Below are 19354 nucleotides of genomic sequence, written 5' to 3'. Positions count from 1 at the left end.
TTGTATGTACAGGCAATGAGGCAGTGGGGATTAGCTAAGGAATGCACTACAAAGTCAAGTCGCTTGTTGAATTTTCCATTTCCCTGTTTACTTATGAAGGTTCAGCTGTGACATTCCTATAACAAATTAGGAAGTACAGACCCATTCACTTGTCCTCTTAGAAATGTGTAGTGTTACCCTGCTGCACCCATACGTCTATTGTGAGTGATATCACTATTACGGGGGCATCCATTTAAATGGTTTTAAAGCTGTTTCTTAATACAGTTGCTATTCATAACAGTATCTGTCTGGCTGTTACTAATCTCTGCCCTGCTGCTGGTTCTGACTGCTGAAACAATTTAGCAGAAGCCATCTAATGAACAGATCTGAAGGACTGTCTTCTGTATTTATGTATGTATATATACATATATCTTTTATATATCATATATCTTTATAAAGTGCTACTTATGTATGTAGCACTGTACAGTAGAACATCGTTTCAAGAGTCAGATTCTGCTGTTTATAGTAATTACATTAACATGGAACTTTATGCAATTATGTTGCTTAGAATTACATTTTAGAAAACATGTAAACACAGCTAAAGAAAAGTGGCTTCTAATATACTATCTAAATACACTGTTTTCTAAATGTAAACTACTCCTTTAAGGCTGTGAGATACAGTGTAATATTCCATATACACTAAGGGGCTTATCTGCCACATGTAGTAGCAGAAATGTAAAATGTAAAAATGTTTTGCGTATATAAAAGAAAAGCATATTTAGCAGAAGTTTTGTTATACAGATTTCCCTTTTCTCTGTAATAATAAAACAGTACCTGTACTTGATCCCAACTAAGATATAATTACCCCTTATTGGGGGCAGAACAGCCCTATTGGGTTTATTTAATGGTTAAATGATTCCCTTTTCTCTGTAATAATAAAACAGTACCTTGTACTTGATCCCAACTAAGATATAATTACCCCTTATTGGGGGCAGAACAGCCCTATTGGGTTTATTTAATGGTTAAATGATTCCCTTTTCTCTGTAATAATAAAACAGTACCTGTACTTGATCCCAACTAAGATATAATTACCCCTTATTGGGGTTGAACAGCCCTATTGGGTTTATTTAATGGTTAAATGATTCCCTTTTCTCTGTAATAATAAAACAGTACCTGTACTTGATCCCAACTAAGATATAATTACCCCTTATTGGGGGCAGAACAGCCCTATTGGGTTTATTTAATGGTTAAATGATTCCCTTTTCTCTGTAATAATAAAACAGTACCTGTACTTGAGCCCAACTAAGATATAATTACCCCTTATTGGGGGCAGAACAGCCCTATTGGGTTTATTTAATGGTTAAATGATTCCCTTTTCTCTGTAATAATAAAACAGTACCCGTACTTGATCCCAACTAAGATATAATTACTTGCAACAATATAAATTAGCAAAGGAAATCACATTTTATATTTCACTGATAGGCCCTGAACCAATATACAAATAACAGCAGATAATTCAGTGAAAATAAAACCACATTTTAGTGGCTCAAAGATTCTTTCAAAAGATAACACAAAACAAATTCAGATATATACTATACCAAACAGTGGCAAGGTGCATCCTAGTGCCTCTCCTAACGCGTTTCGCACAAAGTGCTTCATCAGAGGAGGTGCTGCTATTAAGATATAATTACCCCTTATTGGGGGCAGAACAGCCCTATTGGGTTTATTTAATGGTTAAATGATTCCCTTTTCTCTGTAATAATAAAACAGTACCTGTACTTGATCCCAACTAAGATATAATTACCCCTTATTGGGGCAGAACAGCCCTATTGGGTTTATTTCATGGTTAAATGATTCCCTTTTCTCTGTAATAATAAAACAGTACCTGTACTTGATCCCAACTAAGATATAATTACCCCTTATTGGGGGCAGAACAGCCCTATTAGGGTTATTTCGTTGTTAACTGATTCTCTTTCTCTGTAATAATAAAACAGTACCTGTACTTGATCCCAACTAAGATATAATTACCCCTTATTGGGGCAGAACAGCCCTATTGGGTTTATTTCATGGTTAAATGATTCCCTTTTCTCTGTAATAATAAAACAGTACCTGTACTTGATCCCAACTAAGATATAATTACCCCTTATTGGGGTTGAACAGCCCTATTGGGTTTATTTAATGGTTAAATGATTCCCTTTTCTCTGTAATAATAAAACAGTACCTGTACTTGATCCCAACTAAGATATAATTACCCCTTATTGGGGGCAGAACAATCCTGTTGGGTTTATTTAAGTGATTTTTTTAGTAGATTTAAGGTATGGAGATCCAAATAATAGAAAGATCCCTTATCCAGAAAACCCCAAGCATTCTGGAGAACAGGCCCCATACCTGTATTATCTTAGGGTCTCAAGGCCCTATGAGCCCTTTGTCATCATGGATGGGGGGAGGGTCTCATTTAAGAAACACCTCATGTAAACTGTTACTGGCCCCTCCTACTTACCCATCATTCTGTTTGTATGGGTCAAGTGGTAAAACAGTCAGCGACTGCAAAACACACCTATGTATGAGAAGTAGAGCTGGGCGGTATGACCAAAAATTTATATCACGGTATTTTTCAAAATTATATCGGTGTCACGGTATTTGACGGTATTTTTTTTTTCCATGCATGATTAGGTGTTAACCCCATTTCCTAATAAATTAGAGAATAATTACTGCAGTACTGAAAATCAGAGTCAGGAAAGCGAAGGATCGGCAACAGAAAGTCGTAAGGTAAATCAGGCAGGCTTAGTTTCCCAGGCAAGGCCGCAGACAACATAGCACAGGAGGAGGCGTTTGATAGCTTTAAATACCCCCCACGCATGCGCAGAACCGGTGCCGTCAGCGCGTCACGGATGTGCACGCTTTGACATGTACGTGCGCTTTGACGCACACGCACCTGGACGTGCGTGCGCAGCGTCCCGCGGACAACGGGACGCGTGCGCGCACGCAAGGAGGCGTGCGAGACCGGCCCGCACGGGTGAGTACCCTGACACCCCGGTATTGCGGTATCTGAAAAACGAATATAGTTTAAAAAAAAATACCGGTATTCGGTATTAAACGGTATATCGCCCAGCCCTAATGAGAAGCACCTCATGCAAACTGATTGCTACAGGACCCCACCCACTTACCCATCATTCAGTCTTAGTGGATCACCTAGTAAAAGAGAGAGATGTGAGGCACCACAGCTCCTTCAGTATATCCTAGAATAGAGCTGTACCCTCCCAGGCTGTACTGCCGCCCTTCCGTTGGTTTTTCACACAAGTGGTTTCTCTTTGTCTATGAAATACTGAGGCACTTCCTGGTGCAGCTTCTGTAATTCTCTGTGGTGGGAATGACTACAGGAAGTGGTCAATAAAAATAAAATTAAAAAGAAACACATAGGGAAACATGTACTGGCCAATATTACCTGCTGTCTGACTGCCTCCCTGTCTGATATCTGGACAAAAAATCCAGTCACAGTGTGCATCCCTTTCCTCACAGGTCTCCCCTATATGATACAAGCAAGCCCCTCAGGGAGGCAGTCAGACAGCAGGTAATATTGGCCAGTGCATGTTTCCCTGTGTGTTTCTTTTATTTTGTCAGTTGCGCCCACAGTTTCGCAAGTTGCATGTATAACTTATGTAAGGTTTGGGGGTGTTATTTATTTAATATTTCAGTGTATGTGATTCATCCTTACCAGCTCTGATGTGAATCACAGATATACCACACTGTGTCACAATACGTCTCATACAGCTTGCACCATGGGTTTCTGTGGGCAGCACCCAAAATGGTCTGTCACCAGTTTCTTACCTATAGGGAAACTAAGGCAAACAAAACACAAGTTTCCTGGTATAAAGCCTCTGATATTATGTAACTAATCCAACTGAGAGGAATGGTTATTTCAGATAGACTTTGGGGTGGGAATTTTGGGTGATCGATGCAAGGGACTATAATTGTGTGGTTCTTTTATGCAATTTATAACTTGGGAATGAAAATTAGCCAAATTTGTGTTCATTTAGATTTCACAGTGCTGCATTGCTTTATTTATTTATTGTTCGTAATATTTAGCAGCTCTCCTCAGTGAGCACCTACACCTCAGTTTAATATTGTGCATTGGGCTAAATGGGCCACGTAAACACCTAGCGAGCACTATACCTTTATAGGATGGGGTAACAAGATATGAGGCCATATTTATGATCTAATAAGCACAAATGCTGGCACACTCATCAAATCACGAGTTCAAATTTCGAATTTTACCCATTTCGGATTGGATACGATAATTTCTGATGATCGCAAATATCACGAAAATGCTTACGAAAAAATCAGAATAGTCACAAGAATATCGTATTGGCGCTCGGAAAGTCACGTAATTTTCGTACCGAACAATCATAAACAGCGGGAAAACCTTTCTGACTTTGTCCCTTCAGTGCATGATTGGAAGCCTCCCATAGGGCTCAATGGCACTCTGCAGCTCCAACCTGGCCCAAGGAAAGTCTCCCATAGGGCTCAATGGCACTCTGCAGCTCCAACCCGGCCCAAGGAAAGCCTCCCATAGGGCTCAATGGCACTCTGCAGCTCCAACCCGGCCCAAGGAAAGTCTCCCATAGGGCTCAATGGCACTCTGCAGCTCCAACCTGGCCCAAGGAAAGTCACTATACCGAAGCTTGAATGAATCCCAAGTTTTCATACTCTGCGCGACAATATGATTTTGTAGCACAAATTTTGTCGCAAGGTACGAAATTGTCACAGAAAATACGCTCTGAGCATTCGTACATTAATAAATGTCTCTCTAAGGCATTCAAGATAGTTCTCCTTAGCTCACCATTCAGTTCACCCAACTGTAAATAAGCCCTATGGTCTCGGTATGTAGTGAATCTAATTTTTCTTTTTCTTCATGTAAAAGCAGCCTACAATATACCCATTTTTATTGTATATAGTGATCTAATATAGCAGTACACCATAAAAATTACCACTTCTTATTTTATATTCCAGGTGACCAAGCACGTAGCTTCTTCATACAATCTGGCCTCCCATCATCCGTTCTAGCTGAAATATGGTATGTAAATGCCACGCATGGCACAGTAAGGAACAGTGCAGATGCGCCTTATTTGTGCTTTGTATTTGTGTAATAGAAATATTATGGGTCACAGGTGAAATTCCTCCAGGGTTAAAACAAGAAGAGGATAATCAGCAGCTCAGGGGCCGTGCACTTATTGATGCAACCATAAATGGATTTAGCAGGGGCAACTTCATAGATATTCTCGTAGCCTGTACAGAAAGATGAGACATACCTGTACCAGAATAGATACTTCTCTCTTAAACCCAGTTCAGGAGGAGCAGCCTCCTACATGTTCTTTATACCAGAAGAGACACCAGAAAATAATGTAACTATAAGAATCCCCATACAATAAGCCCAATTAAACTCCAACAGTTGCTAGGTTTTGAAACTTGTGCATTTTATATTCATAGGGCCCTCTCAGACTTGAACAAAGATGGCAAGATGGACCAGCTGGAATTCTCCATCGCAATGAAACTCATCAAACTGAAACTGCAGGGACAATCTCTGCCCTTGGTCCTACCTCCTGTAATGAAACAGCCCCCAGTCTTTTCGCCATTAACCTCCTCTCGCTATGGTAGGTTGGAGGGATTTTTAGGCTGTACATTTTCACTTTGGAGTGCATTCTGCACTGAAGGCAAGCAGTTTGGCTATTTCTCAGCCTGTGTTTATGGTTATCTGTGATCCCATAATTCCTTGTGTCTGTTACTGCAACTTTAAGCCCCCCATATAAGCATTTAGTTGTTGGTTAGATATTTAGAGATTTAGTTTATCATCAACATTTGGATTGGGACGAAATAGTGTGGTTACATCCATTATACATTAAATATTGTTTATGGGGGGGGATATTGGTTTGCGTGTAAGTTACCTTTTGTTCTCAACTGTGTTTTTCAGGAATGGGGAGCATGCCAAACTTGTCCATGCCACCACCCATGCCTTCCCTCATACCCTTTGCACCCACTGCATCATTAACCTCAATGAGCTCTTTGCCACCCCTGCCTATGTCAACTCCCTTGGTGCCTTCTCTTGGCTCATCATCAACTTTGCCAAATGGAACATCCACTGCTCTGCTTTCATCTTTCCCTGTGCCTTTGTCTTCTTCCAGTAAGTATCCTATCAAACCAATGTTAGCGGTACAGCAAGGCACAATATGTGCTGGGCTGTTCCCTTTCATATAAATGCGGCACAGTCACCCACTATGGTGATTCCCATTTATGTCTATGGGAAGTTTATCAAGTGAGTAGTGGGAAGCAAACCAACTTGTGAACCCACAGAATAGTGGATATTCTCCTTAGCTCATTGCAAGTTTATGGCTACATAAAAAAAATAACTGCTGATTGCCTCTAATCGATTTTTCCACCAGCATTGCCTCATAACAGCTCGATAAATCTCCTGGGCGGAGGATTCAGCAGCACCACTATGCAGAAGACTCAGTCTCTCATAGACCTGGCATCTAGCAGGTGGGGCACTTTGACTTAATTATTAATTAATTAATGCGTTTATCATCTAATGCTTGTTTACTCGAGTGGATGATGCTTTCCTTTCTATGCTAATGATCCAGGATTGTGCAGGCTATAATATGCATTCTGTTTATATAGCGCCATGAGCATTAGCCTTTAGATGTGAATAACCTTTTTCATATCATATTGTGTTTCTGGTCACTAAGACTGACCCTTGTGACTTAGGGCAGTAACACATGGAGCTACTTGTTGCAGCTACAAAATAGACAATACTAATAATTACTGATAATTTTCTTTGTGTGTTTTAGCTGAGACAATTCTCATTATTGTCTATAGCAGGGTATTTTGTGGCGTTCTGTAGCCGCAATAAGTAGCTGGCTACAAGTACATTGTGTTATAGCCCTTAATCATACACAGCCCAACCAGAAATGCATGTAACTAGCCATAGAACATCTGCCTAAATGCCAGCATACATCTCTGGTACTGGCAGATGATTTCTGCCACACACACCTCTGGCACAGGCTTGGTGCTGCCTGATTTCCAGTGTACACTAGGAAAACCCTAGATGCTGCCTGGTCTCAGCATTCCCCTCTTGGGTACCCAAAATGCTGCCTAACTTCTATAATACTCCTGTTACATTTGCAGTGCTGTCTCACTCCCAGTGTACATCTCTAGTACACACCTGTTGCTACCAACACACAGTAAAATGAACTTATTCCAGGTTGTGGAGAGGGCATCACAGCCCATGCACGCCAGGTAAACCACCAGGTCCGTAGACTGCATATCTGAATACAATACAACAGTAATGACTTGCCGCCTTTATGCTTTGTTATGGAACTTGCTAGATATGCTGAATATTCCTTTATATCTGTGCCTGCAGCTCCAATTCCTCATCTACCACTTCTCTGACTGGTAACTCCCCAAAAACCACTTACCTGGACTGGGCAGTGCCTCAGGCATCCAGACTGAAATACAGGCAAAAGTTCAACAGCCTCGATAAATGTATGACTGGCTACCTTACAGGTCTGTACTGCTGCTGGAGAGGACTCTGGTAACTAAACTGTGTTTTGAATTAGCATTTGTGCGTTCCCTTTCTTAGGGTATGAAGCTTTGGCCCTCCTACAGGCCTCCATAGGCTTGTAGGGACTTTCATGCCTGATGATTGGCTCATGTCACAATCATCCGATCATCCCAAATTTGCCCGACACTTGGACGACTAAATAGGGCTTAGATATGTTCTTTTGGCATCCTATGCCAAACAAGCGGATGTATACCCAGTTACATTTACACTGCCCGGGACCCAGCAGAGTAAAATCAAAAGCTAAGAATAGCAGGTAGAGTAGGCCAAGATGGCAACTGTACATTTTTATCTCTGTGCTGTCCAACCTGCAGCAACTTCAAGCACCCACGAACAGCTGGAATGTGCCTGGGCGCTTAAGTACAACTTTGAAGGCGTGGATCATTGCTACTGTAGAGGTGGGGAACCTAGAGGCCTGTGCAGTAAGAGCTCAGTATATAAAATATGGCATTTTTGGTAATATTTGGGGCTTCGCTCCCCTTCAATATGGAACCATACAAATGTCTGTTTTGACAAAAGCCCTGCAACTACTAAAGATGCTAGTAATTTTTGGTTATCAGAAATTAGCCCTGCACTAAACAAATATAGATAAATTACCCTCATGTGTGTAACATTTGGGTCTAAACTGGATGTGCCAAGTCATGTATTTATCTGAATCCTGTTGTAGATTGCTGAAATTGTGTCTTGTTTGCAGGTTCCCAAGTTAAGAATGCCCTGGTGCAATCAAGCCTCTCTCATACACAGCTTGCCACTATCTGGTAAGAACTGCCCCACCAAACATTCAGAGGATCGTTGTGGCATTGTTTCATTTAGAAGTCCTCAACCTTCTTCTTTTTTTTTTTTTTTTTTTTTTTTTTGAGCCACAACAGATGTAAAAAGAGTTGCGGAGCAACAGAAGCATAAAAAAGTTAATTGGGTGCCAAATAAGGGCTGTGATTGGCTATTTGCTAGCCCCTATGTGGACTGGCAGCCTACAGGAGACTCTGTTTGTCGGTGCACCTGGTTTTTATGCAACTAAAACTTGCCCCCAAGTCAGGAATTAAAAAAAAAAAAAGCACCTGGTTTGGGGGCACTGAGAGCAACATCCAAGGGTTTGGTGAGCAACATGTTGCCCCTGAGCCTCTGGTTGGGGATCCCTGGTTTATCTGTGGTATTTTCTACAAATGCTGCACTCCCAATAAGTGCTGGTATATATTCTGTTCCTTTATATACCCCCATCCCATAAATTGCTGAAGGAGCTAGCAGGCTGTAATAAGAGGCTTTTGCTTATTTGTCCCAAACCAGCTAAGTTAAACAATAATAGCACACTTCAAAATTGTTACAGGGAGTGCTTATAATTTACTTAAACTTTGCCAGCTAGAAGTTTCCCTTTAACAATTTAATTCCAGTTTGCTAGGCAGGCACAAAAGCTACGATGCGAGCGGGACTGTGTGCTGAAAATACAGTCAGCAGACAGGATATGAGCAGGCAAAGTCATGCACACTGCAGGCATTGATTAGAGACAAAGGAAGGAAAGCTAGCATGTTTAGGGAAATCCGTGGCTGTTTATGCAGAGTAATTCCAGTACAGTTAACCATTTCTCTACTGTATTTCATTTCTATGAGATTGTGTTTGTGTCTCTTCCTACAATAAGTACATAGCCCAGGGCATATAGTAGTAGTAGTAGTAGTAGTAGTTGCTGCTGAATGATGTATCCCTTCAGCTTGTTTTTCTATGAAAATGACTCCCTTCCATTCCTTGTGTACTTTTCCATCACACTGTTTGGCTATAAGCTAGCATGTTTGTCTGTGATCCCCTTTGATAGTTTCCTGTAGGGCTGGCAACAGGAGGGATTGTGTTAAGGGCCCTGTGCTAAAGGGGACAGTTTGTGCCAGGAATGGTAGTGTTTGAGTATGTTTTGAGTGTGTTTTGTGCTATGGACGGGTGTGGTCAACAGGGATCATAGATCATCAACTTTATTTTATTCAGTTAAGGCCCCATTCTACTTAGTTATTAGGGCTGATGGGTGGGGTAACTGTGTGGTTAAGAGTGTTTTGGAACCCATGGGGATACAACTGCCTATGACTAAGTATCGGAAGGATACAAAATGCTTAAAGTGGGGTCTGTATATTTTTAATATGGATATTTTGAATACAAAAATGTCAAGTAAAAACTGTGTTTAGAGGATATGGATTGCCGTTATGCCCTTTAATCTGGGGTCTGTATCTCATTAACTTTGGCCCCTTTCTTGACCATGTATGACCTCTATTACCAGCTAATCATGGATTGCTATCTATATAATACTTACATCAGCCTGGGATCCATGGCATATTTTAAGCCATGATACCTAATGCAGTATCATATCTTAACATGAAATTGTCATAGCTTGGTGCAGTAGTGTCCAGTATCCCTTGGCATAATATTGAGATATATGAAATCATATTTCTTGGAGCAGCAGGAAGATCCATAGACAGTCACTATTTATTGGGCGGCTGGGGGCTGTTTGGGCCTCTGTGTAGTTGAAATGCCAGGGCCTATTTTGAATCCCAGTCCAGGCCTGCTCCAAGGTGCCCATTGCCCTGTATGTATGTATTTGCTGGTTGCAGACACTGAAGTAAATTCAATTAATTGTGTGCCTATTCTCCTATGACTCTAGCCATGATCAGCATGGTGCTGTGCAGAATATTCCTTTGCTATGCCTTCCTTAAATCATTTGATGTGCCTTTTGACTTTGGGGGTGACCATCCAATCCGCATTACAGTATACTGATCCTTATATATGCTAACCCTGTACTTAAGTAAAATAGTGGAACATCTCCGTTTTCTTTTATTGTAGGAAAATGGCTGCTGTGATACTATAAAGAATGTCTTAGTCTTTATAATTTATGCATTTTCCTAATTAATCCCATATGTAATAAAAGGCACTAAGTTTGCCCAGGTGCAGTTACCCATAGCAACCAATAAGCTGTTTGCCTTTAAACAGGCGACCAGTAAGTGCTACCTGCTGATTTGTTGGCAATGGTTGCTGCACCTGGATAAACGTAGTGTCTTTTATTACATCACCCCCTTAGTGTTTTTTGTACTTTTTTTTTATCTTTGTAGGAATTTGGCTGATATTGACAAAGACGGAAAGCTAAAAGCTGATGAATTTATACTGGCCATGTATTTAACCGACATGGCTAAAGCCGGACAGCCCCTCCCTCTCACTCTTCCCCCAGATCTGGTTCCTCCTGCTTTTCGGTATGTAATGGAATTGATAAGCAATTATTAGTACTTTATAGAGGAATTTAGTTTTTATTTTATTTATAAATAGTATTGATCTATCTTTCTGTATTTGGTTTGTACCTTAAGAAACAGACTTTGGGTCCTCTTTATAAAGCATAGAATGATAACCTTTTCTGCATTGAGAGAAAAGCCAGTAGCAACAAAGTGGTGAAGAGAAGAGGGTTTTTATTTTGTGCTTATTACAGAGGTGTGATAATGGGGCAAAATAATGCCCCATTACTGCTTAATAAATAAAATAATGTTCCATTACAGCCTAATGAAGTGTTTTTGCATTTATCCCATGCAGCAGTAATGTAAGTATCACTGCTAGTGACCCTATCAATGGAACGTTACCTCTGTACCACCAAATGCATGAGGAAGAGCCGCCTCAGAAAAAGACAGCAGGTGAGTTTTTAAAGGAGAACTAAATCCTGTATTTCAAGCGTAAGGCAGTGGAGGCGGGTACTCTACTTCCCTTCACCTAATAAGAAAGTCAGAGCTGAGGTCCAGGTTTGGCAATAACCATATGGCCCTGTTGCTTCTTGTCCCTGGCACTGATCGCTGAACTGGTGGATGATAACTAAAAGCCAGTGTGTCCTGGGTTCCAAAGCATTTGGTTGGCAATTGCCACCAAAGAGTCACGTACAGCCAGATGCAAGTTTGCTTTTTCTGGTCACGGTTTCTGGCAAAATTTTTAGGATTTGTATTTGGGCAAATCTTTAGTGCTCAGCTAATGCAAATGCAAAGTCATGCACCAGTAAACCGGTAAAGTAAAGGAAACTTTTTTGCATTTTATTCACATTTGAATATCCAAATTAGGTTTTGTTGAAAGACAAATGTAACATTTCATTAGATCTCTAATAGTTTTTAAAATCAATTAACCGAGTAACATGAACAGAGAAAACCAATAGGTTTGTTAGGCCAGGCTAATACACATTACTGATCACACTTATATTGTGCCATAAGGGACATTTGAGGAAAAGCGAAAGGAGAACATTGAGAAGGGCAACATGGAGCTGGAGAAGAGGAGGCAGGTGATCTTGGAGCAGCAGCAGAGGGAGGCCGAGCGGAAAGCACAAAAGCAGCGGGAAGAGCAGGAGCGCAGAGAGAGGGAGCGCCAGGAGCAGGAGCGCAAGAAGCTGCTGGAGCAAGAAAGACGCATGGAGCGGCAGCGCGAGCTAGAGAGGCAGAGGGAGGAAGAGAAGAGGAAGGAAATCGAAAGAAGAGAGGTGAGATCTTTTACGTTTTATGCACAACAAGCCATAGGGAATAGCACATGGCCCACTATAATCAACACCTTGTCTTGGATACACAGTTAACTGGGCCAGGCTGGTCCACGGGAGGAAACCCACATAGAAATTCAGTACCCCATGCTACAAGGCAGAAATGCCACCCACTGTGCTCTTAGTCTTTTATGGCGTTTAACCCCTTAGAAACTGAATTTGTAATAGGTTATTGTACATACAACCATTTCCGATCGCATTATAGGGCTAGTATGAAAATGTATTTTACATTAAAGAGATTTTTGGAGCTTTTTAGAACAGAGGCTGATATATAAATGTACACATCTTACCAGCTCTTAATTTTACAGCTGAAACTTTCAAACTCAATAGGAGATCCTGGTGTGAAATGTGTATATATGTGATAGCAAACAGCACGAAACCAAAGTGTATTTACCATTATTCTTTATCAGTGAATGTATAATAACATTGCCTGTTATTCTATAGGCAGCAAAGCAGGAACTCGAGCGGCAGAGGCAGCAGGAGCTGGAAAGGATCCGTCGGCAAGAGCTGTTCAACCAGAGGAACAGAGAGCAGGAGGAGATTATGAAGCTCAAGTCCAAGAAGAAGAGCTTACAGCTGGAACTAGAAGCACTTGTAAGTCAGTAGGGAGCATAGATTACCTTGGTGTATAAGCCAGTGTCTGGGAATTTCTTCTACAGTCCAAAAATAACAGAAAAAAAAGAGCAGGAAGGAATACCTAAATGCTGCTGCTCATTTTTACATGTTACAATAGAGTTTATAGACCACACACCATTAAAGCTTTAGATGATGGTATCATCTTCATAAGCCTGTGTGCTATGATCTGCTTTGTCAGGACAGTGATTGATACATTGCACAACAGCCCTGTGCACTGAATATCACTAAAAAGCACCAAATAGATTATCAATCAGAGTATGGCATACAAGCATTTTTGTTTAGCAGTGATCAAAAAGCCATGGATAACTTCCCATTGACTGTGATTGAATGGAAAGCAACTTGCAACAATTAATTTTTTTGATTCCCATCCCTCATTGCAGAGATCAAAACACCTCATAGACTATAACCTTAAACCCCCAGGATAAAAATACCTTTCCGTGTACACCTGGGAGATGAAGTTATGCCCTCTGTTTTATGGCCAATGCTTTGCACAGGGCCTTCATTATTGGATCAGGGAAGCCCGGTGTGCTCACAAAGCTGTATATGGTAGGTGTATATGATTTAAGCCATTAGTACCTTCAGAACTTCCTATTTAGTCTGTACATATGCATACAGAAACAGAAGTCAGTTCCAGAGAGGAAGTGTACTGAGCAAATGGGTTGTGCTTTATAACTGTACCTGTTGCTAATGATACCTCCATATGGGTTTTGCCTTGTGCAGGAAGATAAACACCAGCAGATCACTTCGAGAGTCCAAGATGTACGAGGAAAGAAACAACTGAAGAGAACTGAGCTGGAGACCTTAGATAGAAAATGTGATGCAGGAATCATGGAGATAAAGCAACTGCAACAAGAACTGCAAGTGAGTGATCTGTCAGGTCAGAGGAGCATAGGGCATAGAGGGCATAGTATAGATTGATAATTTTATTGTTGATGTGGGAGATTCCTTTTCTCTCTCCATCTCTAATATCATTATTTACTCTGCTGCCACACCTATTATGATTTGTATGTACTTTGGCATTTGACCCCTAGTATGAGTGGCTATTTGCCCACCTCTGTTTTGACTTCTTGCATGCATGCTAGTCTGAGTGCGCAGCACAAGCTAAGTTATATGAGTGCATAGCTAATGGTGTACTGAGTCAGCTTGTGTATAGCGCTTATGTAGAGCAGATATGTTCTGTGCAAGCTATAGGCGCTGTACTTTGTGTTTTAATTAATGTATATCAAAGAATAAATGGAATCCAATCCCTTTGCCGCAACTAATTACGATGTTCTCGTTCTAGGAATATCAAAACAAACTTAGCATCCTGCTTCCTGAAAAGCAATTTTTGAATGAGAAGATTAATCAGATGCAAGCTGTTATCTCTAATGGTAAGAGTCTGCTGTTCTTGTACTGTGAAAACTTCTGCTAACATTAGCCATGTATCCAAATCACTCTGTTCTGATCTCTGTGCCTCACACATGGTCACTGAATCTAAAAGGAATACTGTCTTGGGAAAACCATGTTTTTTTTTTCAAAACCCATCAGTTAATAAAGCTTCTCTAGCAGAATCCAGTATTGTAAATCTGTTTTTCTATAAAATACTTTTTCAATCTTCAATTTTGAAATTTCCCATTGGGCTAGCCATATTCTTCATTTCCCAGGGTGCCTCAGCCATGTGACCTGTGCTCTGATAAACTTCAGTCACACTTTACTGCTGCGCTGCAAGTTGGAGTGATATTCCCCACCCCCTCACCCCCAGCAGCCGATCAGCAGAACAATGGGAAGGGAGCAAGATAGCAGCTCCCAGTAGGTATCAGAATAGCACTCAATAGTAAGAAATCCAAGTCCGGCTTGGGACTCCTCCACTTACATGGGAGTAGGAGAAACAATAGGTTAGCTGAAAGCAGTTCTAATGTGTAGCGCTGGCTGAAAGCTCAGACTCCACACACACTCTACACACCAATATTACAGCTACAAATACATTTGTTGGTTCAAGAATAAAATGTTAAATGGCAGAGTGAATTATTGGCTGTGTAAACAGTGTCATTTAGAAATAAGAAGTACTCCATAAAAACCATGAAAGTATCCCTTTAATGTCCTTCCTAAAAATAAACAATAGCTAGAAATTCTGTATTCTATGTACTGAACTTACTTTACAAGCGCAGGGGATGGGTCTGAATTTATTGCCAATCAGCCTTGTTTTGTGAACTTGTGAATACTGTAAGTCAGTCCCAAAGCTCAGTTAGTGACAGCAGCCCAGAACATGTGCAATGAATCAGCAGAAATGAAGATGGGGAGCTACTGGGGGCATCTTTGGGGGTACAGATCTTCCCTGCTGATGAGCCAGTAATAAGATGTGGCATCTCTGAATTTTTTGAGTTTTATTTCTCCTTTAAGGATTTACTTTGATGCAGCCACACTGCACTTACTCTTTCTTGCAGTCACCATTGATACTTAAAAACATGAAACTTCAATCTTTTTATTTTAGACAAATCAGGCACTGGTTTTCAGGGATTTCATAAGAAAGTCTCAGAGAAAGATGGTCTCTGCCAAAGACTTCGGGAACAGCTGGAGGCTCTGGAGAAGGAAACCAGTTCAAAGCTGCAGGAAATGGACTCATTCAATAACCAACTTAAGGTAAGCAGAAACGATTCCTACTACCACCCCAAGTGACCATGCATGCAAAAGTGGCTACCTTATTGTGCGCAAGTGCAATATATTTATGTATTGGTCTTGTAAGTTCTAAAAAGCATATGCCAGGGAATCCTGAAAGTATGGATTTACTCCATCCTCGTGTGATTGGCTCCTGCCGTTTGGACATGGGTCTGGTCTGCGGTGCCAGGATTTTTTCAGTATGTACAAACTAGTTATGTATGTGTTATTTCAAGTGCCATCTTAGCAATACTTACAGAATTATTGTCCTTCACTGATCGGTAATATCACCTCAAATAAAGACATGGTCAGTTTAGGACAGTTCTGAAGGCAGTGCAGCAAAGCCATTGAGCCAAACTTGAGCAAGATTTAGATCAAGTCCAACTTGTTGAATAACAACTTCCTGCATCTCCTGGGAGCTGTAGTTCTACAGCAGCTGGTTCCAGCAGTCAACCTAAGCAACTTTGTAGCAAGGACAGTATATAAATCATAATAAAGATTTCTCCACTTTTGTTCTTGTGAAGGGTGAGTACAACAGTTAATGTGGCTCCTTTATCTGCCTTATCTTACAGCGTGAGAATATGGATGACTCTATTCTACAGTGCCTTTTGTCTCTTCTCAGCTGCCTCAGCAGTCTCTTCCTCTTGCTTAAGGTTAATTTCATCTCTACGCCTCGTTTACCTGTAATCTCTTCCTCACTGCTCTTATTTTTCATCTCCTGCTTTCATTTCCTCTGTGTGCCTGTGTGGGTGCGGCACGTGACTTTACCCTGTTCCACATGCCTGGGCCGGGTCTGCAGGAATTTAGCAGAAACAATGGATTCGTGCTTTTTTACTTCCCTGTTTCCTTTGTAGTTTCAGTGAATTTAGAACATTAGTTCCCATACTGAGGTCCCTGGCCTTCCTGTGGGGGCCTAAAATATTGGGAGTGGGGGCTCCACCTAAAGGTCAGATAGGGTAACGGCTTATTTTCTACCTTTGGTATCCATAGAACTGTTATTTACCATGTTTTAATATACATTTTTAAGATCTCTGTTCTTGTAAAGAACTCTCATTTAAAAGAGCGTTACCTGGACCGTTCATAGGACTCACTTTGATCTCACTTTCATGTGCACTTTGTAGGTGAACATGCAAAGCAGTGTGAATTCTTGCTAGCGGGTCCTCACACCAGTTCTTCTAGGTGTTCTTATTAAGGATGCACTGAATCCAGGCTTCGATTCAGGATTCGGACAAAATTTGGCCCCTTTCAGCAGGATTTGGATTTGGACGAATCACGCTCTTGGCCGAACCGAATCCTTAAAATCATGTGACTTTTTGTCACAGAAACTGAAAAATGTTTACCATGTGCGCTCTTTAGCCCTTCCATTTGGTTCAGGATTCGGCCGAATCCTTTACGAACGGTTCAGCCAAATCCTTTTCGAAGGGTTCTGGGTTCAGGATTCGGCGGAATCCTTTACGAACGGTTCGGCCGAATCCTTTTCGAAGGGTTCTGGGTTCGGCCAAATCCCAAAATAATGGATTTGGTGCGTCCCTAGTTCTTATGTCATTGAGATGAGAGTGCAAGGATGGCTCCCAACATTTCTTTGGCTCTTGAAGGGCATATGGGTTGGGCATCCTTGATTCAAGGTAAGGAAAGATGGGTTACATTAGAAGAGGCCTTTGTTTATGTGAGTGTGATAGATAGATAATTTGGGAACAGAGAGGAGCACTACACTTTACTATATGGGTCAGCTCATTTTGCACTAGCTCCCGAATAAGTTTAGTCCTTTTTTGGTTTATATATAATGTGCGTGTAAGATTGTTAAAAGAAATGTCTTTGTATAGAGGCCCACCATAAACAGCACATGGGTTCAAGCAGTGAATACATTTGCTCAACTGTATTTCACTAATCTCTAGATAATTCCTTGATGAAGCCCTTCTAGTCTCTCAGGGGTGCAATTTTTTTCTCTATATACAGACAGTGACCCTCTCTAAGTAGCTGTTGTGGTATTGGAAAATGTAAATGATTCCCTTGTACAAAGTAGGGCAGGACTATGAATATCTTTAATATATTAAATTGTAAAGTATTGGAATCGCTATGATTGAATCCAAGTTGTTTTGGGGGACCAGTGAAATCTGTGCCAGTGCTACCTGTGGGGTGAGTTGTGCATATGAGACTTGCTGTTCTGCAAAGGTTCCATTTTCCTCTTTGACATCAATTAAATTCCTTATAACTCAAGAATTTGTTATAAAAAATAGGTAAAAATCTATATAACAGCAATGACTGCAGGATACAAATGATATCCCAGAAGCTGATTGATAATGATCCTATGCCAATGCTGGGAGCAGTTTACCCTTCATATTTTATTTAGTTTGGTTTTCTGATTGTATGATTAGTAAAATAGCCTGTTAGACTGGCCATACAGTTACCAATAAGATATTTCTGTGTTGGGTAGACTATCCCTACCGGTATCTTTGGGCTATGGATATTGGGTTTGTCAAGGCCAGTGTATGGGCATCTTTATTCATGCCATCCCTGTGTCTGATTGGACTCATCCATGTCTGCACTGGGGAAGAACAATGGTCGCCTTCTGTTTGTAGGATGTCTTCATAGTACTTTGATTCCATATACTGTACACATCTTGGTGTTGTGTTGTGTTTTTGCCTATAGCTACCGTATGTGTTCCCAAGTACACAATTCCTTTGCAGCTCTCTCCCTGCATCAGGGAGCATATGGGGTACTGTGTAGTGCTGCTATGTGCATAAATATGAACATACACAGAATCAGCCTTTTAGCCAATGCTTATGCCTCATTCAGCAGATTTCAAGCTTACATGAAAGAGGTGGTTTACCTTTAAATTAACTTTGTCATTTATGGAATAGCAAGCTTTGCAAGTGTTCATTATTTTTATAGTTTTTAAATTATTTGCCTTTCACTTTTGATTATTTCCAGCTTGTAAATGGGGGTCACTGACCCCGGCAGCCAAAAAAAACTTCCTCTCTGAGGCTAGAGTTTTATTGTTATTGTAACTTTTTATTACTTGTATATCTTCATACCCTTTCCTATTTATGCCCTTCTCTCATTTAAACCATTGCCTGGTTGCTAGTGTAATTAGCAACCAGTTAGCAGCTGAAATACCAAACTGAAAAGCTGCTGAACAAACACAAAATTGCTGAAAAACCATAACATATAAAAAATAAAATAAAGAGCGATTGCAAATTGTCTTGGATTATCAATGTCTTCATTATACTTAAAGTTCATTTAAACATGAACTATCCTATTAATGCCGCAGTTATTTCAGCAGTGACTGGGGAATGCACACACATAGCAACACAATAGCCTGTGAGGGCCCTGGCCCCAGGATCTTGCAGTACGGTTTCAGGTTTTATCACATTTCGTAATCTGTCAAACCCATTGTTTTTGTGCTGCAAATTATCAGGAATGCCCACAATTCCCTTGTTTCTCCATATTGTGCCGCCATCTTTGTTGGGCTTCAGATCTTCACAAGTCCATGCATGTGCCGATGATACCATAGCTCCTCGCTGTATTATGGTGCATTGCTTCGTGCCTGCTGCTCCACTCCCTTTACTGACTGTGTGATGTGTGCTGTGTCTTGCCCAGGAGCTGAGAGGGAGCTACAGTAAGCAACAGTCTGCCTTACATCAGCTGCAGAAGATCAAACAGGAAAAACTGAGGGAAGCTGAGCAGAAACGAGCCGAGCAGGCACAGAAGAAGCAGGAGGAAGAGGAGGCTGCAAGGTAATGAATCAACTTTGCTGCAGAACAGGTTGTTTACCATGAGATTATCATGGAATAAAACTGGGGGCGTCATAAATGGCTAGTGCAAGGTCTGCTTAAGGGTTTCACTATGTATTCTTAGCGCTAAAGGTGGCCATACACGAGCAGATTTAAGCTGCTGATTCGGGTCCTTCAGCCCGATTCAGCAGTTTATAGGCACCCTAGATGGGCCTGCCCGACTGATATCTGGCC

General features: G+C 41.0%; 1 protein-coding gene across 2 annotated transcripts in view; it reads left to right on the top strand.

The window, feature by feature from the left end:
* Window positions 1-19354, top strand: part of itsn2 (intersectin 2) — a 71798-nt gene that overhangs the window by 20534 nt on the left and 31910 nt on the right. For both annotated transcript variants that reach the window (XM_004918186.4, XM_031902996.1), the window contains exons 4-17: window positions 4990-5053; window positions 5467-5630; window positions 5948-6157; window positions 6417-6513; window positions 7394-7536; window positions 8286-8349; window positions 10672-10809; window positions 11141-11238; window positions 11800-12062; window positions 12561-12710; window positions 13473-13613; window positions 14035-14122; window positions 15223-15371; window positions 18987-19123. In XM_004918186.4, the coding sequence (XP_004918243.2) occupies window positions 4990-5053; window positions 5467-5630; window positions 5948-6157; window positions 6417-6513; window positions 7394-7536; window positions 8286-8349; window positions 10672-10809; window positions 11141-11238; window positions 11800-12062; window positions 12561-12710; window positions 13473-13613; window positions 14035-14122; window positions 15223-15371; window positions 18987-19123 (1906 nt within the window). The remainder of the gene's footprint in view (window positions 1-4989; window positions 5054-5466; window positions 5631-5947; window positions 6158-6416; window positions 6514-7393; window positions 7537-8285; window positions 8350-10671; window positions 10810-11140; window positions 11239-11799; window positions 12063-12560; window positions 12711-13472; window positions 13614-14034; window positions 14123-15222; window positions 15372-18986; window positions 19124-19354) is intronic.

Source organism: Xenopus tropicalis, chromosome 5 (genome assembly GCF_000004195.4).
Source record: "Xenopus tropicalis strain Nigerian chromosome 5, UCB_Xtro_10.0, whole genome shotgun sequence".
NCBI lineage: Eukaryota > Metazoa > Chordata > Amphibia > Anura > Pipidae > Xenopus > Xenopus tropicalis.
The sequence above is the reverse complement of the archived record's forward strand: the minus strand, read 5'-3'. Positions and strand labels throughout refer to the sequence as shown.